The sequence below is a fragment of the Mus caroli genome, unplaced genomic scaffold (genome assembly GCF_978045245.1).
Source record: "Mus caroli unplaced genomic scaffold, Mus_caroli_1 scaffold_15, whole genome shotgun sequence".
NCBI lineage: Eukaryota > Metazoa > Chordata > Mammalia > Rodentia > Muridae > Mus > Mus caroli.
Genome location: NW_028227270.1, coordinates 102,324,363 through 102,350,477, shown reverse-complemented (window position 1 = coordinate 102,350,477; position 26,115 = coordinate 102,324,363). Strand labels below are relative to the sequence as shown.

At 40.3% G+C, this 26,115-nt stretch overlaps 1 protein-coding gene across 2 annotated transcripts in view; it reads left to right on the top strand.

Annotated features, from left to right (window-relative positions):
* Positions 1–26,115, top strand: part of Vps41 (VPS41 subunit of HOPS complex) — a 161,542-nt gene that overhangs the window by 99,692 nt on the left and 35,735 nt on the right. For both annotated transcript variants that reach the window (XM_021180045.1, XM_029468461.1), the window contains exons 10-14: positions 1,765–1,831; positions 11,057–11,154; positions 14,973–15,102; positions 16,585–16,700; positions 17,962–18,018. In XM_021180045.1, coding sequence (XP_021035704.1) covers positions 1,765–1,831; positions 11,057–11,154; positions 14,973–15,102; positions 16,585–16,700; positions 17,962–18,018 — 468 coding nt within the window. The remainder of the gene's footprint in view (positions 1–1,764; positions 1,832–11,056; positions 11,155–14,972; positions 15,103–16,584; positions 16,701–17,961; positions 18,019–26,115) is intronic.

Sequence of the window (26,115 nt, the reverse complement as noted above, 5' to 3'; positions counted from 1 at the left end):
AGAGTAGGTCTCTTATAAACTCAGAAGTTCACCGGAAAGAGAAGGCAGCTGGGGAAAGTGAAGAGGAGACAAATGTCCAAAAGCAATTAGGGAGAAAAGCAGCCAGTCCCATAGTTGTGGATCTTCAGTTGTCTGCAGCCATGAGTTTTTGTCACACATTAGAAAAGTATTCTCTGAGCCCTTCACCGGGTTGCTCCTGTGCTGAAGACAAATTTAGACATGTGCATTAAAGAAGGAATCAGACAAAAAGATAAAGTACATGTAACCATTGATCTGGCGGCTTTATATATCTAGTAATTCAGCCTAAGTAATGTCCTTAACATTTTATATTTAAGTATACTGAGCATGCTGTTATTATTTATAATATTCATGGATAGAAATAAAAAAATAAGAAATAAGAAAGTTGATCAAATAAGTTACAATAGTTTCTCATGATACATTGTCATAATGACACTAATGGTTACTATGGTAGAAGAATATTTAAAGGATATTTAGTGTTTATAGTAAGCCTTTACATTAATAGCAGTAGCTCTGTGGCCGAGTTACTAATGGTGTCCTTAGACTGGGATGTTGTTGCTCACTCTTGTTTGTCTCTTTGAGTTTGTCTGCGTTACAGTGCTTCGTAGTGTAGTGATCCTTAGGTGGGTGACTATAAAATATCGCTGTCTGCAAGTGAAGGGAGAAGCTGGTCTTCGGCATGTGGATCAATACCTGACTTCTAGTTCAATCTTGTATGGAGGCCAAACCTTAATAAATACACAACCAAAAACAAAAACAAAAAACAAAACAAACAAAACCATTGTTTCTTATTACACAGTTGAATAGATTTTCTTTGGAAAGTATGTGCATTTGGAAAGAGGTAAGAAAAATAAATACATAGTACTCATAGTCTTACCAACCTAAAATAAAATAACTCATAATGTCTGTTACCTGGTGTTTGTGAGGAAAGTAAGAGATTATTAGATAGATACAGATTTGATCTCAACTTTATCTATATAATTTAAAACAAAGATAGCCAGACTCTTGAAAAGGTGCTAGTAGTGGAAATAGTAGACTTCATAGGCTGCACACTTGCTGCTGTAGAACAGGAAACCTCTCCTACCTTCCAGGCTGTGTTGTACACAGGTCATCCTACTAGGGACAACGTAGACAGCAGACTCTGTGAGACAGCCATAGTATGTGTGTTCTACCAAAGCACCTCCTGCATGTGTCTATAGTCCTTAAGTCGAGCTTCAGAGAAAGTGCCATTAGAAACAGCAGATTTACATGAAAGGTCTTTTTGTCATAAAGTGTAACTTCATATTGGATGAATGTGGGGCAATCTAAATAATAGTTGGCAGACATTATTTAAACTAATTGCTTAATTTATTTTTACTCTAAATATATGGCTGTTTTGCCTGAATGTATGTCTTGGCATCTTATGGATGCAGGAGCATCTCATGCACATAAGGACATTGTATGTATTCAGTGCCCACAAAGGCCAGAGGAGAGTGTTGAATCCATTAGAACCGGAGTTATAGAAACTTGTGAACCACCATGTGGGTTCTGGGAACCGAACAAAGTCCTCTGCAAAAGCAGCCTGAGCTCGAAACTTCTGAGTCATCTCCCCAACCTGCCAACCTTTCTGTCTTTTATGTCTTAAGTAGATTATGGGTACTTCATCTTTGAGTGACATGACTACCTTTAAAAAATACCTCACTGAGTAAAATGCTATAGAGACTTCACTATCATATTGAGAGACTAACCTGTGAATTTCTTTTTCAGATATGCGCAGTGAAGGAACGCCACGCCAGTGAGATGAGGGATCTGCCAAGCCGATATGTTGAGATAGGTACGGCCCCTACCATGGTTCTATGATGGTAAAACATCCATAGAGCATCTACTTGTCAAGGGGAAGCCAAAGGCCATGCCCTCCCCCAGAGCCTGTCTCTCTCTCGGTGCTTCGATCGAATGGGACCAGAAAGCCTTCAAGTATTGGAAACTCACTGTGGAAAGAACTGTTTTCCCCAAACAATCAAACAAAATATCTTTCTCATAGTAACTTCATAGTCGGCTTTAAAGTCAAAATATGTGAATTTGAATCCTGGTTGTGATATTTACCACCAGGACCTATCTGAGACAGATTTCTGCTGTTTCAATATTTTCATGTATAAAATGTGAGAAAGAATGTTATAAGGTAGCTGTAATAATACAGCTTATATAATACATACAGGTACCTTATATAATACATAAGGTAGAGTGTGAGTTCATTCATGTGTGTACCTAGTACAGTACTGACCCTTTCTGACAGTTCTCAGTACTCATTGTCACCACTGCTCTGGCCCCAATTGTCACCATCTTTTATTTGGAGCACTACAGCTGCCTTTTCTGTTTAATCTGCTCCACTCCAACTCCAATCTAGTCTCTTCTTCACAATCAAAGTGATGCCCATCCCTTCCTCTCTAGCAACAGCTCCCATCACGCTTCTTTGTGGTCTGCGTGCTACAGCCACAGTGACTTTCTGAACAGACCCAGGTTCTTCTTTTAGCGGGTCTAGCGGGTCTTTGTGAGTTCCTCTTTTTCCCACCCCCTTCTCCCCCTGGTTTTATCCGTATCACCAAGTAGGAAAGAAAGGATAGAGGGGAGAGGGAGAGGGAAAGGGAGAGACATCATTGAATCTGATTTCTTTCTTCTTTTATCACAACTACTAAGAAACTGGAACCAACCACCCTGCCTTTCGGAGTCAGTCCTAGCATTTACGTACCCTCTGAAACGTTCCCAGATCTTCTAACGTCACACAATCACAGAGACCATTGGCAGCTGGCAAAATCATGCCTCTGCTATAGCAAATCATACTCAGCTCATTTTAATCCCGTACCTGGGGTTAAAAGAAAAATATATTCTTGTAATATTTCTCTGTTTTTTAAGAAAATCAGAATTCCATAATTCTTACTACACTTTCTTCCCCTCTATCTAGATCATTCTTCTTGCTTCTTTACTCGTCACCAACTGTTAATCATAGTCAACTTTTATCATTGGGTGCGTTGCTTTCCTGAGAAACCCCACGTGTTCCGCCTGACCAGTCCAGCCCACCCACTCAGGTGTGGATCCATCTGCCCCTAGCTGTACAGCTGCAGCAGCTCTGGGGTCTTGATTATTTTGAACATTTCGGTCTCACTTCAGTGCAAGCAAACACTGGACTACTTTGTTTACGTTATATCTTAAGGCCTAGAACAGTATAGAAGGCACTCCATAATCCTGTTGTTGTATGATTCAGTGCCGCTGAGAAGCACTACTCTGTTTCCTGTGCTGAGTCTAATATACCATTACGTTGATGAGCAAAAATAAGTCCTGCCATATTAAAGTCAGATGTAAAATTCACTTGTGCCTTTGGATGGTGGATGTTGTAGAAGTGTGGTACTGCTCTGTTTTCCATGACACTGCAAACATTGTGTGTTATCTACTGGATGTGTTTGAGAGCGTTTCAATCTGGGTTGTTCTGTACTTGAAGTTGGAGTGTGGTTTATAGAGTGTTTGTTTGTTTGTTTTTTATTGGTTTTGATTTTTCAAGACAGGGTTTCTCTGTATAGAGACAGTCCCTGGCTGTCCTGGGACTCACTCTGTACACCAGGCTGGCCTCAAACTCAGAAATCTGCCTGCCTCTGCCCCCCAAGTGCTGGGATCAAAGGTGTGTGCCACCACGCCCGGCTTCCCTCTGGGAAGGATCAGTAGTTCAGATTTCCTGAGCTCGTGTTGGGAGTGTAGAACTGAGAAAAGCCAAGGAACAAGAACTGACTGTAGCTACAAGAAAGGTGTTTGCTTCAGTGTCTCTCACTTCCACCCCACTTTTCCGTTCCCTGTGAGGGGAAGCCTCTGAACATCTTGATGCATAGCATCCTAAGAAATGTTATTAAATGTCTAAGATGCAAAACAAAAAGCTCTGATAATTTTTAAGGACATGAAAATTTGCCAGGAAATGATAGGAATGTAGCTTTGTCTCTGAGGGTGAGAGGTCTGTGAGAAGCCAGATGCTTATTAGATAGAATCACAAAGGGAAGCCAGTGTCTTTCTCTAGCGTTCTTATAAATGAAAAATAATAATGATTAGAAATGAATAGGGCCTCTGGACAGTTTCTGTCCCATGATGAGGTCCTTGGTGCAGCGAGCTTTGGAATGCCCTTGTTCTACCAAGTTACATTGCTGAAAGTAGATGTGCTCTGTGCCCACAGCTCACGTTAGCCTTACATGGATCTCCTGCATTCACAAAAGATTCCCAAGCATCAGGTTTTTATGGAAGAGTAGTTGGAGAGATGACGCTTCGTTGATAAGTGAGGCTGGTGTTGTCATCATTGTCTGGTATCTTCTGCCAGGAACAGATGACTTCCATCAATGCCCTACATTCTTGATTTCATATGGAAGTTGAACAAAACAACTGAGGTAACAAACTAAAGGAAGTCCTACACAAATGAACCCTGGGGTAAAGAGGAGAAGAGAAGCCGCGTTATTTTCCCTTTAATAAAACGTTGTCATTATCTCCAGCTAACTGATTATGCACTGTCATCTGGAAGCTTAGCCTGTTATCCTGTGTTCAGCCTCTTGGTTGATTTGGGACAGTGACCTGGAAACTGACAGTCTGTTTACCTGGTTTGGGAGAGCTGTGGGTTAGTTCTTTCTTGGATCTAAGTGTCTTTCTTCATAAGCTTGTTGTCATTTTGACCTACACGTGGGAGCACTGAGGTAGTTCTTTTTGCACACAGGTGACATAGGTTTTCCTCGTAATAAAAGTCTCAGTAAGGACCATGGGAGGTGTGAGCTTCTTTCCAGGTGTTTCTATTTGAGGATTTGGTTTTGAGTAGTTTTCTGTTCAACTTCCTATTTATACCCTGTGTGCTTTCCTGTTTTGCATTGGATTTTCCCTAATACTTCACTATGAAAAAGCACCTTGCAGTGAATGCCATAACACTTCCTAGACGCTGTTTCCTTAGACTGTGTTTGCTCTGGAGGAATGTCTATTCAGGCTTCCTCTTAGTATCACAGAAAGACTTGCACGTGGTACTGTGAATGTGAATTTTTTGGTTTGGTTTGGTTTGGGTTTGGTTTTTTGGTTTTCTGAGACAGGGTTTCTCTCTGTAACCCTGGATATCTGAACTTTCTCTGCAGACCAGACTAATCTTGAACTCAGAGATCCACCTGCCTGTCTTCTGCGTGCTGGAATTGAAGGCATATGTCACCACCACCTGGTGGATATTTGTTATTTATAGTGTTATAGGAAATCTGATGCATGAGTCTGGGAAGATATCCAAGTTTGCAGGATATTTGCTATGTAGGTAGAAGGACCTGAGTTTACATCACCAAAACTGTGGACTTGACCATGACACACTATAGCCACAGTGGTGTCGGGAGTGGAAACAGGAGGGTGTATGGGGTTTGCTGGCCTAACTCTGGATTTACTGAGGGAATCCATCTCAGGAGCATGAGGTAGAAAGAGGAAAGTGGTGGGGCAGAAACTGGACACCCTAATCTGGTCTATGCAAGCACACACACACAGCCACTAGGCAGAATGCTAAATATAGTATAAGCAGAATGTCGTTCAATGTGTACAGTATTCCATAGGTAGGTGGTATTATTCCCATTCTATAGGTAAAGAAAATTTTCAGAGGCTCATGTAACCTACACAAAATTGTCCTGCTCCTAAGCAAAAGCATTTTAACTCAGGCATTCCTATTGCAAAGCTGTTTCTATAGCCACATGTGGCTCCAACCTGCAATCCTGACAGTAGGAATTTGAGGCAGGAGGGTTGACACACGTTTGAGGTTACCCTGTGTTACATAATGAGCTCAAGGCCAGGCAGGGTGCAGAGTAAGGCAGGGTCTCAGAAACATATAGCAGACAAAGAAGAGCAGAAAGAGACTGCATCTCATAAGGCAGGTGGTGCTCCCAGCATTGCTACCTCAGCCTTCTGTAGCTCCTTCACTTTATAGATACACCAGGTAGGAATTTCCCAAAATCCACAGACCTCTGCACTTGTCATTGGTGATGCCTGAAGTTTTTGAAATTTTGTTTCAGGGAAGTGCCTCATTTGGAGAAATGAAAAATTTTTTTCCTTAGTTTGTTGTTAGATGAGCAACCTGTAGTTTTGCCTGCTCCATGTTAGTGAGTGAATTTCTGTTGCACACTTACCATGGGCCATTATAAAATTATTTCTTAGGACTGGGAGCCAGAAATGACTGTGACTCTGTCCTCCTTTCAGAAAGTAGAGCGCCTGTCATTTAGTATGTGACTTGGGTTTAGCTGATGACTGCGGTAATTTTATACTTAGAACAAAAATAAGCATTTGGTTTAGACATTGTTACTTAGCATGCCTTGACCATTTCTTTTTCTTTTATCTGAGATTGATATTGTTACTAATGAAATATCTTTATCACTGGCTTCATGGGGCCTGAAGTTTAACACATTACAGAGAATACCAATTAGAGAATCTGGGATTAAGTTGAAACTCAAGTTGCTTTAAACTGTCTCTGAGCTGTGTGAACTCTTGGCCCGGTGTGGTTGGATATTTTTCTTATTTTGTCTAGTAGCTGATCTCTTCAGCTTTAGTTCCATATATCAGCTCTGCTCTGTGATTGGCTAGTACCAAAGATGACATCACGTTTGACTTCAGTGTGTCTGCTTTAGAGTGATCCCTGACGCTATTAAAATGTTGATGCCAAAGGTGTTTTCACTGACCGCTGGCATGCCAACCAAGTGTCCAGCCTACTGACAGCCCCCTGGGCACAATCTGCTCCTGTTTTTGCCTATTGGTTAAGGGTGGGAATCCTTTGCTCTATAACTGATAGAAAGGAAATAGAATGGAATGAGAGTCACAGATGCTCTTCCTTATAGATTGGCATTTTGGGAGAGACAATGTGATTGGAAGGAACCAGAAAAGATGGTGTAAGTTGTGTGCCCGGCACTATAATTGCCCTTAGAGTAGTAAAGATAATTCTAGAAAAGGACAGGGCTTCCTAATCACAAAGATCTCAAGTCTTAAACTGTTGTTCTTGGTGGTGTAGTATACATGTAGCCTACACTTCTCTGTTCTCAAATATATTATCCAATATGCCATCTATCTTAAAAAAAATAAGGCATTGAATTGTGACATCTGCTGCTCTCTTCTGAAGAAACTGCGGTCCAGTTACTGACCTGTGAGCTCTGTACACTGATTCTTACAGCATGTCTACACTATTTTCTGAGTATGCTAGAGGGTGGAAGCCTTGGCTACTGTGGCAGGATGAGGCCATGCCACCGCTGCAGATCCCCTCAGATCTGGTGTTCTTCAGCAGAATACTGTGTGTGGAAACACACACACTACTCAGGGCCCCAGGAAGGTGTCGTTGCTTTCTCCGTGTTCCCAGTCTCAAGTGCAGGTTCTGTCTCTGTGACACTAGTTTCCTCTCAAGCTTTCCCTTCTAAGCCATGAGCTGTGTAACCCAACAAGTTTTTTGTTTGTCTGTTTCTTTGTGATTTATCTTTTCCAGATAATCTTCTTAAATGTGAACTTTTGTCTAATTAGGTTTGTAAACCACCTGATTCAAACTAACTTTTGCTCAAAAAAAGACAAGAGTTCTTATTAAAATTATTAAAATCATTGTTCTGTGGTATAGAATGGAATATAAGTAAAGATAAACTTTATTGGCCACTGTTATTTTGAAATAAAAAGCCAATAATTGTTAGAAGGTGTTTTACAAATTTAGTCCATAAGCATTTTATATTTTATGTATGTTCCTCAGAATAAATAAAATTCAGAATTTTTTCCTTTACATAAGTAGAAATAATATTTATTCCTTGTACATACATGCATTCTGATGCTATGTCTCTAGCCATCTTTTCTTAATCTTAGCATTAATATGACAAATAAATAGCATTTTTGGATCTACAAACACTCTTGTTGCCTTAGTGGAAAGAATAATGAAAAAGCAAGGTTCTTTCTGTGGTGTTTCGAGGCATTGTAGCTGCAGATAGCTTCACACACTAATAGTTCACAGCAGGAAGTGAACTCTGTAGTGTGTGTGTGTGTGTGTGTGTGTGTTCTTTTGTGGGTCTTACTGGAGAGGAATCAGTGGGTGGCAGAGTAGCCGCAGCTAAGGTGACAGCAGTTAGAACTCTTCATTTTGAGTCATACCAAGTGTTGCTATCACTGTGGATTTTGTTTCTCTAAGAAGAGTGTGTGTGGTATAAGGGAATGAGTCAACAGAAGGGATGTTTTAGTTTTATCTAGACGTTGATAATTCCTATATTTCTAATATCTTGACTGTTTTGGTTTTATACTTCGTTGTGATTCTAAGTGATCATTAATCCACAGTTGGTGCTGTGCTGGCTTAGTGTCTAAGTGCTAAGTGCACATGAACTCCTGCAGTCTTCTCTTGTTTTACTGAGAACATTAATGTTTCTAGCCAGGATCTCTGAGATCATGAGATCTCTATTCCACTGTAGATTAAGGAAATCAGGGTGTAGAGTGAAGATTTTCCCAGGACACTGTCCTAATTTCTCTGTTTTGTGCATTATAGTTAGTGTTTAAAATACCAGGCTTTGATATAAATTCAGTTACTTTTAGGAGCCATTGCCTCACATTATCGGTCAGGTGGTCTGGGCAGGCCATATGATCTCCAGAGGGCACAGTCCTCACAGCTCAATATCTACCACCCCTTTGTGATTAATGGCGTTTTCCCTTGGGTATGGTTAGCACGCAGGCACAAATAGGCCTGCTCTTGACCCTCGTGAGAAGGGTTTTTATGGCATTTCTGGATTATTGTTCTTTCCCCTGAGCTATCGGCAAGGAAACTGCGCAGTAGCACTTCAGCGACAGACTGTGATTTAGTAAGACAGAAATCAGCTCCATTTATACCAGCACAGCTGGAACAGTGCCACCAAATTCTGTTGTTAATTTACTTACTCTAGATGGGTGAGATCACCATCTTCTCTGTAAATGATACAAGTGTGGACCCGTGCAGCTCCTTCTCTCTCATGGCTTCTCACACCGCACCCTGCACGGAAGCATCTCTAGGAACAGGTGTCTACACTGGACATTCCCCTCGCCAAACGGTGACTAAGGTAGAAGTAGTTCTTAAATAAGCTTGCTTGTGACCTTTTCCCATGCTAGCCCTTTATCAAAACTGCTTCTGTGTGTCTTGATAGAACATCCTCAGCCCAAGCTTACAGACGGAAAGAACGTCAGTGGCAGAGCCGGAGCAAAAGCTCGGCCCTTGGATGTGTATCTGGACACCAAGCCCACGCCTGCCGTCCAGCCAGTGAGAAGGGAGCTACTCTCTCTCCACTTAGGCTGGGAATGGTGGCACTCCTGTAATCTCAGAATTTAGGAGGTAGAATCGGGAAGAGCAGAGCTCAAAGTCGTTGTCAGCTATATAGCAATTTCAAAGCCAACCTAGGCTAAAAAGGACGGTCAGAAAACACTTACCTCTCTTAAAGTTTATGTTAGTCATCTTTGGTCACCTGTTAGAATATAAAAGTTAAATTATGAAGATGCCTGTAAGATAAGCGAGGGCAAGAGAAGCAGGGAACCTGATGGACAAGGAAAGCGAAAAGAGCAAGAACGTTCTCTCACGCTCCTTCCATCTGCACGTCAGGTTTTCCCTCTTTTCCTGATTCTTCTTTCATATGAGAGCATTTTACACATAGAATGTAACGTTCGTTCATTGAAGTTATGCCCCAGGTTTGCAGACTTCACAAGCATTCACATCCCTTCTGCCATGGCACACTGAGCTCTCCCAGCTCAGGAAAAACAGTACGTCCATCATAGGTGATAACCGGAAGTGCAGCACCACTCAGGACATCAGAGGCTGGCTGAATTACAAAACATTTGGGTGATGGGCTAAGTGCACACACCTTCCCCCGACTCCAGGAGTGCGGATTAGACCAGGTATCTCATCCATGTTAAACAAGCAGTCTACCACCGAGCTGTGTCCATAGCCTCCTTTGTATTCAGTTTTGCCTTGAAGTAAAGGCTCACCAAGTTATCTGGCATTGAATACTGTAATAGTCTTTGCATTGGTGATCCTCTTTCCTTAGCCTTTGGAGAGTTGGGAATGCACTGCACTGCCTGGCCTGACAGTGCTCCGTGTGTATGTGCTGGTTGCATTTGACTGTGTGAGAATACTCCTTTGTGTTAGAACCTGAGGAGCCAAAAGAGGGGATAGGGTATCTTTCTGCAACTGCCTTATTGTCTTGCGCCAGGGTCTCTACAGAACCAGACTGCCATTTTAGTTAAGCTGCCTGACCAGGAGGCTTCTGGGATCTCCCTGTCCTCCCCACCCCCAGGCCCTCAAATCTGGGACTGTAGACACATGCGTCCATGCCTGGCTTTGATGTGGGTGCTGGAGATTTCGACTCAGGTTCTCATGCTTGCAGAGTCCCGTCTTACACACAGAACCATTTCTTTAGTGTGCATGTTTCTTAACTTATAATAACATATTTCTTCTTAAGTTTTAAGTACACATTTGAAAAGCTTATTATTTTTCTCTGTATATAAATAAGTATGCAAAAATGTTAAAATAAAATGTCTAAAGCCAAAACCAAAGTAATATTTTATAATAATAAAAACATAAGTTGTACTTTTTGTACCATTGCACCTCATCTGTAAGAAAAAAGATAATTTTAATTATTATTTTATTATTAACAATAATCGATGTTAGGTTTTATTGTTTCAGAGAGTCTTCATGTGGTGCAATGACGCTCTTATTAACATACATGGCACAGGGGAGCACTCACAACTTGCCATTTAGGGGTTCATTTTTGGCTATAATGTCAACTTTGAAGTCTTTCCTGAGATGGATGGTTATAAAGCACTCTCAGTGCTGCATGGTGAAAGTACTTTAACATGAGACACACTACAGTGCATATTTAGTATAGTATCATAATTCAACACATACACAATGTGTAATAATCACATCAGGGGAGTGGGCATTATTTCCATTTTAAGCATTTTTAAATGCATTGTAGCACTCAGAGTCACTGTGTCTTTGCCGTCATGTGCACTTTTATGCTCCATTTAATGGTGAATCCTTTCTGCTTTTTGTTTGCAGTGTCTCAGTTTGAAACTGAATTCTACATTAGTGGACTTGCACCTCTCTGTGATCAGCTTGTTGTACTTTCCTACGTAAAGGAGGTTTCAGAAAAAACGGTAATTATCTTCTCCCCAGGTACAGAGGGATATGGAAGAGTTGGCTTTTAGCATCACACCCAGGTCAGGCTACCTGTCAGGGGAGATTGCTATAATCCAAGCAGAACTTTCCAACCTGTGAAATAAGCCTAGCAGAAATTACCCTGCAGACTAGCATCTTTACCTTCAGAGGTCCCACTCCCTGCCTGCCTTTGTTCCCTTTGCTGCACAAAGAGGACAGGGTTTTCGTCTTCTTTGTTTTGTTTTGTTTTGTTTTTTTCTTTTTCATCAGTCACTTGATATTTTAGCTGAAAGAAATAAAGGCTCCCTCTTGCTGAATGGCAAGGAAACTATGCTGCCATTACATTAGCAGAGAGGATAGTGATGAAGCTGGTCGCTGTGACAACAGGGGTCCCAGTGCTCAGAGTGAGTTTCTGAAAGGTCAGCTTCATCTTTCCTGGAGCCCAGACATGTCTACCTCTCAGAGGCCTGATGATTCCAGGTCTTGCTTTGGAAAAGGTTGTTGCTGCTTCAGTTATCCATGCAGGTGATAGACATTGTAATGTGTTGCTAGCGGAAAGCAGCAGCAAAAACCAAATTTTGTTTTGATGACACTGGAATGAAGCTCTTCTCTGGGATTTAGGGACACCCAGGCTCCATTTAAAGCCCAGAGCAGTGCCATGCCCAGTTTGCCTTTTGTTAGAGTTCAGGGGTCTTGCTGGTACTGGCGAGAGGCTGCCTCAAGGTCTGAACAGGGAGAGTTTGTGAAGGATTTCCTTTTGGGTGCTGTGTATAGAAGAAATGGCAATTGATTCTCTAGCCCTCCATAGTACACAGGCAGGTGAAGTGTACACTCCCTGTTTATCTCTTCCTCTTTCTCCTCCTATTCTTCCTCCTCCTCTTCCTCCTCTTCTTCCTCCTCTCCCTCCTCCTCCTTCACCTCTCCCTTACCCCCTCAAATGGCAAGGAAAAAATAGGCAGTAAAGCCCAGGGAGCCCTTGCTGACAAGTGGTGGCTGCACTTGAGCCTTTCTCTGAGAGAACACTTGCATTAGGGAGCCATCACTATAGTAACTGAAGCTCTCGGTGCCCATGTTGCTAGGCAATGAAACGCTGTAGACTTAAGTGAACCCTCAAACCTCCTAAAATCAATAGGGTTGGCTTCTAGCCCTATTGCAGGACATCAGTTTATTATTATTTTATTTATTTTTTGAAAATACAGAAAGGCAGAGGTTCCTGGGGGAGTTGAGAGCAGTGCTTTCTGATGAGGACTGTGGGGCAGATTGAGGATGTGATTGAACAAAACAAGGGGAAAAGCAATAAAATGGGAAAGGGGAAGCCTAATAAACAGCTGATCAAAAAATAAAAAGGAGAAGAAAAGGGAAGCCTGGGAAATGTGTGTTAATAAAGGGTATAAGAAAGGAGAAAACCCAGGGAAGGCTATCCTCACTGGGCAGAATCCACAGGATGGCTTTTCAAAGAAAGAAGGAAGAACCTAGGAAGTGAGTTAGCGTGCAGCATATGGAGATTCACTTTATATAACATCAGTGTGTGGTTTCAGCTCTTAAGTACAGAGTAACAATAAAATTAGGGCAGATGAACGACAGTCAGTTTTAGGCACACCATTACCAATTTCTGTTTTCATATTGAAAATCTGTGCCTATTAGATGTTCATTGGCTGCTTCTATTGGCTTTTCATTAATAGCCTCCTGTGTTTCCCGTGTGATGCCTTCCGTGCACACACCTGTCTCCACTCTGGCAGTCACTGGTCCTTTGAGGACCGCTGTTCTTCTGTGCATTATTCTCACTTCATGTGCGTGTGTGTGCATGTGCGTGTGGTTTTCCTTGTGAACTGTTTAGAAGATAGATGCTAGTCTATCTAGTTAAAGTACCCTAATTTGTTAAGCTGTTCCCCAATTTTCTTTCCCTCATTGATAAGGCACATGTCTTAAGAATTGAATTTTCCCCAAGTACTAGGGGATGATGATAAAACTAAGTCGGTGCTCGTGAGAAGCTCATGGATAGGAACATGGACCATGCTACTGGGAGCAAGGGCCGTAAAGTGACACAGCCACCTTAGTTACGCACCCCTTAACACATGTAAAAGACATTTTCTTCTTTCCTAATCCCAGTGCTAAGGATCAGACTGCAGGATCCCCCAGCTACTTAGCAGGAGCCTGTCACTGAGCTACCCCCTCAGCTTCAAAACTTCATGTATGATTTAGTAAACTTCAGCTGTTTTTCATTATCATGATTTTGATATTTTTTATCATTTTTATTACAGCCAGTTTTTAAAAATATTTCTGTCTTTCTCCTCCATTCTTTTTGTTAAAAATTGATATTTTCTTTTTTTTTTATATATATTTTCTTCTTCACATTTTTCAAAGCTCTGATAAATTATGGTGTATATATAGTTGAGTGTCAATAGATGTAACCCTATTGTGAGATACAAGGCTGGTATAATGGCTTCTTGTTTAACAAAAGTGCTTAGAGAAATCCACATTCAAACTTCCACATGTTTGAAGTAAAAGACAGACATTTGGGGTTTGTTTCTCTGTTTCTCACTCCATACCAGATCCAAGTGTGTGTGTTGTTGCTGCTTTGCAGGTTGATGGCAGATGGGGTTCATGCCTGTCAGGCCCATATCCCCAAGTCAGAACCCACTTGATCCAGAAGTCTACGGTTGACCAGAAGTTTCAGTTTTTCTAAACATTCCACCCTTGCCATTGACTTATTTAACTTTATTCTTAATTTTTTAACCCTCAGTCTCTGACTCTAAAACTGAGAATAATAATGTTTAATCGCTCTCCAGGTTTCATTTGAGAACCCAGTGAGTGAGTGATCTGTGTTTCATAGCCCTTGGTCCTCAAACCTGTCACCTCACCTTTCCCATCTGTCGTGAACCAGGGCTTCACTTTCAGTAACTGTAGTCACTGGCTTTTTATGCTAATTATAGTCAAATCAGATGGACAACTTAGTTCCCTGTTCACGCTAATCATATTGCTTGTGTTAAACAGCCCTCTGCAGCGTAAGGTCCTCTCTGTCAGGTGATAGAGATGCAGGCAGTTCCACCGTCTCAACAAGATTGATTTAGAGACGGATTTTAGTCTCTGGCTTTTGGACACTACTACTAAGTTTCCTAATATTAGCAGTGTTTTGAATAGTGAACTCGTTTTTAATTATTGTTTTGGCCGTTCTTTATATTCACGTAGCTGTAGTATAGCTGTGTTTGCTACTGTTAGGCCACAGGTTCATCCCTTTTTACACGCTGTGATGAAATACTGGGTAAAAGCAATGGAAGGAAGGAAGGGAGGGAGGGAGGGAGGGTGGGTTAGTTCACTTTGCCTCACAATTTGACCAGATAGTTTATCTTGGTGGGGCCTGCTGATGGCTGCTGATCACACCACATCTACCACCCAGAAGCAGAGAGAGATAAGGCTGCTTTTAGTTCAGGACCCAGCACAAGGGATGGTGCAGCCCACATCAGCAGTGGGGAACTCTTTCTTGGTTACTTTTAACTTTTCTGGGAATATCTTTGTACACAAACCCATAAATATGCTTCCAGGATGAGTCTAAATGCTCTCAAGTGAAGAAGATTCTCATCAGCTACCGCTGCTTTAGGATTGGACGCTGTGCCATTCATAAGTGCCATCATTCTGTATATTTTCAGAAAACAATCACAGAATAAGACAGGATTAGGTGGTTGCTTATGGCAAGCTTTTAGAACTGAGGTCTTGTTTGTGCCAAAATGACAAATTCAAAACAAGTATGGCTAGCTTGTTCATTTGTATAACCTAAGAAACATAAGTAAAATGAGCCTTCTCTATTGTTTTCCCCTAGGAAAGAGAATACTGTGCACGACCTAGACTGGACATCATCCAGCCACTTCCGGAGACTTGTGAAGAGATCTCCTCTGATGCTTTGACAGTCAGAGGCTTTCAGGAGAATGAATGTAGGGATTACCACTTAGGTGAGGCAGCAGAGATGTGCTTATGTGCCTTGTTCTGCTTATTCTGTTCAGCTCATCCAAAGGGGAATTTAAATATAGGTACTGACAGGACTTTAGACAGTACCTGTGCTGGCCTCTGCCAGTAAGAGCCAGGGTACTAGATTCATAAAGACTACATATCCTATCTGAGTGTTCATAGCAAAAAGGAATGTTAGACATAGGACAGGAACCAAGGTGAGAAATTTGTTCTTTTTTTTTGTTGTGTTTTGTGTGTGTGTGTATGTGTGTGTGTGTGTCTTGTTCCATCAAACCAGCTAGTCAGCTAGTTTGCTGTGCTGGCAATCAAACCCTTGGCTTTAAACATGCTAGGGAAACATTGGCACCCAGCATATCCCAGCCCTATTCTGTTTAAGTTACATTTAACTTGATATCAAACAGCATGACTCTGTCCAAACCTTATGTTCCTGGAAGGTTTGCAGTGGAGGCCAACCTAAGTGGCAGTGAAGTCCTTCTGTTGGGAACGGAGGACTAAGACATGGAGAGAGTCCCCTCCTGTCACAGGGACTGTGGAATAAGTGGGTGGCTACACTAATCACCACTCAGAAGCAAAAGGAAAACTGTAACTCTTTAGTCCTGCCTAAAAAGTCCATTGTCATGTCTTTGTAAAGTGCACTGAAGAAAAAGAAACACTTTAAGCTCTTTAGAATTTATTCTTGCTTTATAAACAACAAACATCTTATGAAAATATTTTTAGTTTTCATTTGGACAAAAAAAATGATGACTGACTCTGTATGCGTCTGGTCCTTCTTATATGAACCCTCTAATTAGTCAAAAACTATAAGAGTCAATTTTGGATTTTCCAAAAACAATTATGATTCAGAACTGAAAACATAGTCTGGGTATTTTGCTCAGAGCAAACTCAGTTGTCTGCTTAGAAACCCTTTAGAGAGTTTTTATAATTGAATTCTGTAGCAGACACTCAGCATTGGCATCACGGGCAACATGCTGAAATGATAGATTATGTCCCCAGGGCTTGGGCATCTGTCACTTATGCATTAGATGGCCTTGACCCTGGTGAAGAGGAGACATTTCTTGTTGACTGTGAGATGTATTGTTCTGTAAGAGTAGAGCAGCACTATAGGTGTCCATTAGTAAGGTTTATACTCAGTAGATGAAGCCCAGTATGCGCTAGCACAGTTAGTTTGGGTTGTGTTTGTTCATCTGAAGTCTGAATGTTAATGTAGTAAACTTTAATTTTTAAGTCTACCTTGTTTGTGGTTCTAGCTCTTTCTCCTTGCTCTTCTTTTGAATAGTTTTACACTGTGGTGCATTTAAGAGCAGTCCACGTGACGCTACTCACCCTCCTTGACCTTACAGCAGAGGCATGCACACTTGGCTGCAGGGGGAGAAAATTGACTGTTGAGTCTGAAATTGTAGGCTAATTCCATTCCCTGAAATGATTGCCACTATTGATACCAAGCTATCCTCTCTCTTCCCTTCAAGAATACTCTGAGGGGGAATCACTCTTCTATGTCGTGAGTCCAAGAGATGTCGTCGTAGCCAAGGAACGAGACCAGGATGATCATATCGACTGGCTCCTTGAGAAGAAGAAATATGAAGTAGCTTTGATTTTACTTTCCTGAAAGTATTGACTTGTCTGAAAAAAAAAATGAAAAAAGATTTTTATAGTAAATCTTTCATATTGAGTTAGTGTGCTCCAAACCAAAAATGTTACAATTTCTCTCTCTCAGAAAAGAGTGAGCAAAAAAGCATGCAGTTCAGTTGGCCAGCTTTCCTGTTGATGGGTGGGTCAGGGGAGGGCGTGTGGTTCATAGAAGGGGGAGTCAGTGCTGACTGAAGGTTTTGTGATTATTTCCCTAAAGTGCTTCAGTGGTTTTTCTTTGGATGTGTTGGTAAAATTGCTTATTTTGTGTAAGGAAACATACCAGATTTATTGTTACGTAGAATGGCTTGAACTCATTTGGTAGAACAGTGCTGTCTACTTCCCTGAGCTTAGACAAGTTTGAGCAGACAGTGTACCAACATGACCGACTAAGGATTAAAACAACAGCATTCTATACGACTGTAATAGCTGCCAAGATATTTTGTTTCTTAGCATGACTCTAAATGGTTTTCTCTGTCCATCAAGAGAAAACAACTGCCACTAATTTATCTAGAAGAACTGGGGCCCTTTTTTTATTAATTTGTAAACTAGTCTAGTTGTTATATATTAATAACTGGCATATAATCAAGCTATTACTGTATTACTTTAGATTAATTTATTTCTAATGTTTCTAATCTTTCCCTGAGTCCAGTCCTCAAGTTTTCTCTGCTAGTCTAGAAGAAAGCAAGTGTAGCTACCATTCTGTATCACCACCCTCAGAACTGGGCTTCTAGGCATTTGGAGAGACGACTGGCTTGTTACATGGATGCTGGGTGGGATCTGAGCTCTGATCATGATTGCAAAGAAAGCACTCTTAAGTACTGAGCCATCTCTCCAGCCCCTAGATTAAGTAAAATTTTATAAAATTAGTTTATGTGTTAAATATTTATGTGACACTAATACTCATGAAACAAAAATATACAGTTTTCATAAGCTTAATTGTAGACATGAAAACACATGTACATTCTTTCCATTTATTGAAACATAAATGACAAGTGCCCTTTACACAGTCTTTGTCACATAGACTTAGAATGACAGGTACCCTTTTTTTTTCCTTGAAGTCTAAGAGATTTTCTTGCACACTGACTTGTATGTGAAATGTGATCCCACGATCTTACTGTGGGAATAAATTGAAGCCTTCCTTTGCACTTCCCTTGTCTCCCACTCACTGCTGCTCTCTCTTTTTCCCCATGGCCCTTCTCATGATGCAAATGTAGGAAGCTTTGATGGCAGCTGAAATTAGCCAAAGGAACATTAAACGACATAAGATTCTGGTAAGTTCAGCTTCCTTGTGTAAGCATAACTGTCCTTACTAACTCAAAAGGGATGGAGTGAGCTGGAAAGAACAACAGGTTCTTTGTGTCTGTTCATAGTTTGTTTTGTACTAATCCTTTTACCTAGGAGGGCACAAGATCTCACTTTATCCAGTTAGTTTCTGCTTGTAAACAAGAGATTGGAACACCTGCTAGGATGTAGCTTTAGGAAATTTGGAAACTGCATTTGTGCAGTGCTCTTTCAATACTAAGCTCTCTAGTTGATCGCGTGGAAGCCTCTTTATATCATAGATAAAATCACATTATCACAAAATGTATCATAACTGGTCTCTTCAAACTAGATTGCTTTGGTATGGCCCTGATAACAAATTCAATTGCTTTTGTTATGGAGACTATTCTAGGAAATCAAATACATTTTTATTACATTTTGGATTCTGGAAAAGTACAATGGCTAGAAACGGATTTCTTTGCTAAGTGTGACAGTGAATTTCAGGCAGAGACCTTACATGAAATCAAATTCTCCACATGTAAAGCCTCTTGTAGTTACATCACTGAGCTCATTACCCTCATTTACAAATGAATACTAGAAACTCAGCCTTCTCTGTGTAGTTGGGTTTCCACAACGTTTCTGTTCCTTTCTTCATCTTAAAATTCTCTGTAAAACTGTACACGTGAACCTTAATTCCTAAAGAATGCAAAACAATAAACTAATAGAAAGAAGAGAGAAAATCAGATCTTTTATTTTTAGGCACAGTTGAGGAAAATAGTAATTCTTTACAACTGAAGAGGGCCTGTAGCCATTAGGATGGTATATCAAAGGTACAGAGACTGAAGGGGTTCAGACTTTTAGTTATGTGGGGCAGTTGAATGAACTAACTACAAAAATAATTTTAAAAATTACTATATCTGAAATGATCCTGATATAGCTGTCTATATCAGGCTATGCCAGTGTCTGGCAAACATAGAAGTGGATGCTCACAGTCATCTATAGGATGGAACACAGGGTCCCCAATGGAGGAGCTAGAGAAAGTACCAAAGGAACTGAAGGAGTCTGCAACCCTATAGGTGGAACAACAATATGAACTAACCAGTACCCCCAGAGCTCGTGTCTCTAGCTGCATATGTAGCAGAAGATGGCCTAGTTGGCCATCATTGGGAAGAGAGGGCCCTTGGTCTTGCAAACTTCATATGCCCCAGTACAGGGGAACGCCGGGGCCAAGAAGTGGGAGTGGTGGATAGGGGAGCAGGGTGAGGGAAGGATATAGGGAACTTTTGGGTTAGCATTTGAAATGTAAATAAAAATATCTAATAAAAAATTACTATATCGGTAAAGCTAGACTATATTCTGAAAGCAAATGCCTATTTAAAACTTGGTTGTTGCAGTAAATCTCCAACCCAAATATGCCCAAGCAATGAAATCACAACTCAGTTAATATGAATACATGCTGTGTGCCTAGATTGTGCAGATCTACCACTACAATACCATCTTCTACATCTATGAGACTCCTTATAACTTGTGGTTTCTTCAGGCCACATGCTTCTGCTCCACTTTTCTTCTTCTTCCTCCTCTTCTGTATCTTCTCCCATTTTCTCCTTCTCTCTCCCAGCCTTCTGTTCCACCTTCCCTTTATCTGCCCAATCATCAGCTCTCTTTTATTTTACAAAGTAAAGTGGGAAGCAGGTTTACTGGAAATCACCTGAGTGCTGACTCACTCCTCGTTCACAGTCCCTCACAGAAGAATGGAATTATCAACTATAATTAGCTCCAGGACTATCCATAACACTTGGTTCTGTTTTTGAACATGAAGAAGATAATGTAACCTCTTGTTTTAATGACAGAGTCATGGACAGAGGATCAGAGGGAGGGCCTGGGTTGAAGATCACTAAAGAGGAGCCTTAGTGTAGTTTGTATAGTAAGATGCTGGTTGCCAGTTGAACCAACACCATTTGTTGAAAATGCTGTCTTTTACAACTATTTCCTACTAGTTTTGTTTGTTGTTTGTTTGTTTGTTTGTGTCTTTTTGTTGTTGGTGGTGGCTCTTGCCGATACACTGTAACGCTTCCCCGTCTGTATTACTTTGTGAGATGAGATGTAGGTACTTATGCTGCTTACAGTCCAGGTACAACCTCTTGTACCTTCAGATAGATATTTGTGTTGTTTCACAGGTTCTGGCTCCGTGTGTCATTCCTATGTTGTCTTGATGGTTTTATCTTACTAGGCAAAATGTAAAAGGTTCCATTCTATGAGGACTTCATTTTCACCAGTTTTTGCATCACTAATGTTAAAATTTGTTTGATTTATCCATCAACACCCACAGGTTCATTATCAGTTTTGGAATCTGTAATGTTCTAGGCTGCAAATATTTACTATGTAAACATCAAGGAGTTAATGTCAGTAGCTACCAACAACAGCACCTCTAGCTGCCTTGGGAATGGTTAGGTTTCATGCTTAACAGGCCATTGTGGCCATAAATTCAGGGTTGTTTGTGTACAGAGAAGTTTCAGGGAATGAGTGACCTGTGTAAAGATCTGTTCACCATCTGATATAAATGAGCTGTGGAGCAAGCATGAGGTGACCTGGCATAGCTTAGGGAATGTGTGATATGTAATTAAGCCAACACAGTCCCTTACAAGAGGCTGCTTCCCACTGCTCACATCCATGCTTTCTTGTGGGAAGAAGTGCTCCAAGAGTACACATGCCATCAGGGTTCTGGATAATTTACCATAGAGCTACATTCTGAGACTTGTATGATGATTGTCTGAAAGGGGCAGAAACAAGATACTTATAGCTACAACTGTGTGAGGTATGATGATTGTTATGTTAGATACTAATTTGGGGGCCATCAAAGTGGCTTAGTTTGTGGTTGCCACCAAGCCTGCTGACCTGAGTTCGATCCCCAGGACCCAATAGAGAGAATTGGCACCTTCAAGTTGTTCTATGACACATATACACACAAACAAATGTAATAAGGGATTTTAAACTAAGGTTTTTCTTTTATGTAACTACTCTTGAGTATCACATCTGGGGAAGCTGTAACCTCGAAGGCAGTCAAGTTTGTGCCTTGTTTAAAGAAGGAAGCAGAAACTGAATGATCTAATCTTGCCATGTGGTCCTTACTGGGTTTATTATTTAGCTTTTGTAAAGCACATAATCTGGCTTCATTGTGACTTTTGTTTTTAGGGAAACAAAACAGACTGCCCAAATTCTGATAACCTCAGTTCTTCCCGAACTTAAAGCCATGTTGAGGGGCTCTACTCCCAGTTCCTGGGTCAAAGTAAATTCATCCCTAAGTTAGCAGAGGAGTCTGTTATTTGCAAATAATGTTATCATTTAGAAAGATGTGCACTACCTACATCTGTCTGTTAAAATATCTATCCAGTTATAGAAAGTTGCCTTGACAAAACAGTTCTGGTTTGATCAGTCATTCTTTAGTATATATGCAAGGCGGATCCTGGCTGAACCAACATTGCACTATGGATAAGTATCTGTATTTATGCGCTGTTAGACAGAAAGCACTGTGCATATGAGTGTTGCTCTCAAGCAGTATTTGCAAAACATGCAAACTTCTGTATCTCGAAAGTAAAAACAAGTTCTTGTTGTGAAAGGAAGGCAGGGAGGGAGGGAGGGAGGGAGGGAGGAAGGAAGGAAGGAAGGAAGGAAGGAAGGAAGGAAGGAAGGAAGGAAGGAAGGAAATGCTGACTTTTTTCCATTGGATAGTTTTGGCCCCTTTGCCAAAGATCAAGTGACCATAAGTGTGTGGATTCATTTCTGGGTCTTCATTTCTGTTCCACTGATCTTCCTGCCTGTCTCTGTACCTGTACCATGCAGTTTTATCAAGATTGCTTTGTAGTACCACTTGAGGTTGGGGATGGTGATTCCCCCAGAAGTTCTTTTATTGTTGAGAATAGTTTTTGCTATCCAGGGTTTTCTGTTATTTCAAGTGAATTTGCAAATTGCTCAGTTGGAATTTTGATGTGGATTGCATTGAATCTATAAATTGCTTTCAGCAAGATGGCCATTTTTACTGTATTAATACTGCCAATCCATGAGCATGGGAGATCTATCCATCTTGTGAGATGTTCTTTGATTTCTTTCTTCAGAGACTTAAAGTTCTTGTCACACAGATCTTTCACTTGCTTAGTTAGAGTCACACCAGGTATTTTATATCATTTGTGACGATTTATGAAGGGTGTCATTTCCCTAATTTCTTTCTCAGCCTGCTTATCATTTTAGTAGAAGAAGGCTACTGATTTGAGTTAATTTTATAACCAGCCACTTTGCTGAAGTTATCAGGTTTAGGAGTTCTCTGGTGGAAATTTTGGGGTCTCTTAAGTATCATATCTTACTATCATATCATCTGCGCATAGTGATATTTTGACTTCTTCCTTTCCAATTTCTATCCCTTTGACCTCTGCTCTGGCTAGGACTTCAAGTTCTATATTGAATAGGTAGGAAGAAAGTGGACAGCCTTGTCTAGTCCCTGCTTTTAGTGGGATTACTTCCAGCTTCTCTCCATTTAGTTTGATATTGGCTACTGGCTTGCTGTATATTGTTTTTACTATGTTTAGGTATGGGCCTTGAATTCCTGATCTTTACAAGACTTTTATCATGAAGGGGTGTTGAATTTTGTCAAGTGCTTTCTCAGCATCTAACGAGATAATCATGTTTTTTTTTCTTTGAGTTTGTTTATATAGTGGATTATGTTGATGGATTTCCATATATTGAACCATCCCTGCATCCCTGATGAAGCCTACTTGATCATGATGATGTTTTGATGTGTTCTTGGATTTGGTTTGCAAGAATTTTATTATTTTTGCATTGATATTCATAAGGGAAATTGGTCTGAAGTTCTCTTTCTTTGTTGGGTCTTTGTGTGGTTTAGGTATGAGCATGATTGTCATAGAGCGAATTGGGTAGTGTTCCTTCTGTTTCTATTTTGTGGAATAGTTTGAAGATTATTGGTATTAGCTCTTCTTTGGAGGTCTGATAGAATTCTGCACTCAAACCATCTGGTCCTGGGCTTTTTTGGTTGGGAGACTTCTAAGGACAGCTTCTATTTCTTTAGCGGTTATGGGACTGTTTAGATCGTTTATCTGATCCTGATTTAACTTTGGTACCTGGTATCTGTCTAGAAAATTGTCCATTTCATTCACCTTTTCCAGTTTGGGTGAGTATAGGCATTTGTAGTAGGATGTGATGACTTTCTGAATTTCCTCACTTTCTGTTGTTATGTCTCCCTTTTCATTTCTGATTTTGTTAATTTGGATACTGCCTCTGGACCCTCTGGTTAGTCTGGCTAAGGGTTTATCTATATTGTTGATTTTCTCAAAGAACCAGCTCCTGGTTTTGTTGATTTTTTTTTTTTTAAGATTTATTTATTTTATTTATGTGAATACACTATAGCTGTCTTCAGACACACCAGAAGAGGGCATCAGATCTTATTACAGATGGTTGTGAGCCACCATATTGTTGCTGGGAATTGAACTTAGGACCGCTGGAAGAGCAGTCAGTGCTCTTAACTCTCCAGCCCTTTTTGTTGATTCTTTGTATAGTTCTTTTTGTTTGTACTTGGTTGATTTCGTCCCTGAGATTGATTATTTTCCGCCATCTACTCCGCTTGTGTGTATTTACTTCTTTTTGTTCTAGAGCTCTCAGGTGTGCTGCCAAAGTGCTGGTGTAAGCTCTCTCCAGTTTCTTTTTGGAGGCACTCAGAGCTACGAGTTTTCTTCTTAGCACTGTTTTCATTGTGTCCCCATAAGTTTTGGGTTGTTATGCCTTCATTTTCATTAAATTCTAAAAAGTCTTAATTCTTTTCTTCTTTTTCTTTTCTTTTTTTTTTTTTTTTTTTTTTTTTTTTTTTTTTTTTTCCCGAGTCAGGGTTTCTCTGTGTAGCCCTGGCTGTCCTGGAACTCACTTTGTAGACCAGGCTGGCTTTGCTACCACACCTGGCTAATTCTTTTCTTTATATCTTCCTTGACCAAATTATCATTGAGTAGGCTTTCTGTTGTTTTTGTTGTTGAAGAACAGGTTTATTTCGTGGTGATCTGATAGGGTGCATAAGATTGTTTCAATCTCATTGTATCTGTTAAGACCTGATTTGTGACCAGTTATATGGTCAATTTTGGAGAAGGTACCATGAGGGGCTAAGAAGAAGGTATACTCTCTTGTTTTAGGATGAAGTGTTCTATAAATATCTGCTAAATCCATTTGGTTTATAACTTCTGTTAGTTTCTCTGTTTAGTTTCTGTTTCCATCATCTGTCCGTTGATGAGAGTGGGGTATTAAAGTCTCCCACTATTATTGTGTGAGGTACAATGTGTGCTTTGAGCTTTAATAAAATTTCTATTATGAATATGGGTGCCCTTGCATTTGGAGCATAGATGTTCAGAATTGAGAGTTCATCTTGGTAGATTTTTCCTTTGAACAGTATGAAATGTCCTTCCTTAACTTTTTTGATAACTTTTGGTTGAAAGTTGATTTTATTCGATATTAGAATGGCTACTCCAGCTTGTTTCTTTGTACCATTTTGCTTAGAAAAGTTTTTTCCAGCCTTTTACTCTGAGGCAGTGTCCATCTTTGTCACTGAGGTACATTTCCTGTATGCTGCAAAATGCTAGGTCCTGTTTTTGTATCCAGTTTGTTAGTCTATGTCTTTTTATTGGGGAATTGAATCCATTGATGTTAAGAGATAGTAAGGAATAGTGATTGTTGCTCCCTGTTATTATTGATGTTACTTGTATGTTTGTGTGATTATCTCCTATTGGGTTTGTTGAAAGAAGATTACTTTCTTGCTTTTCCTAGGGTGTAGTTTCCCTCCTTGTGTTGGAGTTTTCTATCTATTATCCTTTATAGGGCTGGATTTGTGGAATGATATTGTATAAATTTGGTTTGTCATGGAATATCTTGGTTTTTCCATCTATGGTAATTGAGAGTTTTGCTGAGTATAGTAGCCTGGGCTGGCATTTTTGTTCTCGTAGGGTCTGTATGACATCTTCCCAGGATCTTTTTGCTTTTATAGTCTCTGCTGAGAAGTGTGGTGTAATTCTGATAGGTCTGCCTTTATATGTTACTCTACCTTTTTCCCTTTCTACTTTTAATATTTCTTTGTTTTGTGCATTTGGTGTATTTAGATTTTTATGTGATGAGAAGAATTTCCTTTCTGGTCCAATCTATTTGGAGTTCTTGTATTTTCATGGGCATCTCTTTCTTTAGGTTAGGGAAGTTTTCTTCTATAATTTTGTTGAAGATATTTACTGGCCCTTTAACTTGGGAATCTTGGCTCACTTCTATACCTATTATCCTTAGGTTTGGTTTTCACATTGTGTCCTGGATATCCTGGATATTTTGGATTAGGACCTTTTTTCATTTTGCATTTTCTTTGACTATTGTGTCAATGTTTTCTATGGTATCTTCTACACCTCATATTCTCTCTTCTATCTCTTGTATTGTTGGTGATGCTTGCATCTATGACTCCTAATCTCTTTCCTAGGTTTTCTATCATCAGTGTTGTCTGCTTTTGTGACTTCTTTGTTGTTTCTATTTCTATTTTTAGATCCTGAATGCTTTTGTTCAATTCCTTCACCTGCTTGGTTGTGTTTTCCTATAATTCTTTATTTTTGTGTTTCCTTTTTAATGTCTTCTACCTGTTTACCTGTGTTCTCCTGTATTTCTATAAGAAGTTTTTTATGTCCTTCTTAAAATCCTCTATCATCATCATGAAATGTGTTTTTTAATCCAAATTTTTTCTTTTCTGGTGTGTTGGGGTGTCCAAGACTTGCTGTAGTGGGAGAACTGTGTTCTGATGATGCCAAGTAGCCTTGGTTTCTGTTGCTTACATTCTTGTGCTTGCCTCTCGCCATCTGATTACTTCTAGTGTTAGTTGGTCTTGCAGTCTCTGACTGGAGCATTTCCCTCCTTGGGCCTGTGAGCCTGCGATCTTAAGTGTGTCAGCACTCCTGGGAGACCAGCTCTCTCTGGATAGGATTTGGGTCAAGAGAGCTGTGCCACAGGGTTAACTCTGGGGTGCAGATGGAGACTGGAAGAATATAATAATATCTTGAAGGCAGGTCTCCTTTGTAAATGAAAGCATTTGTGGC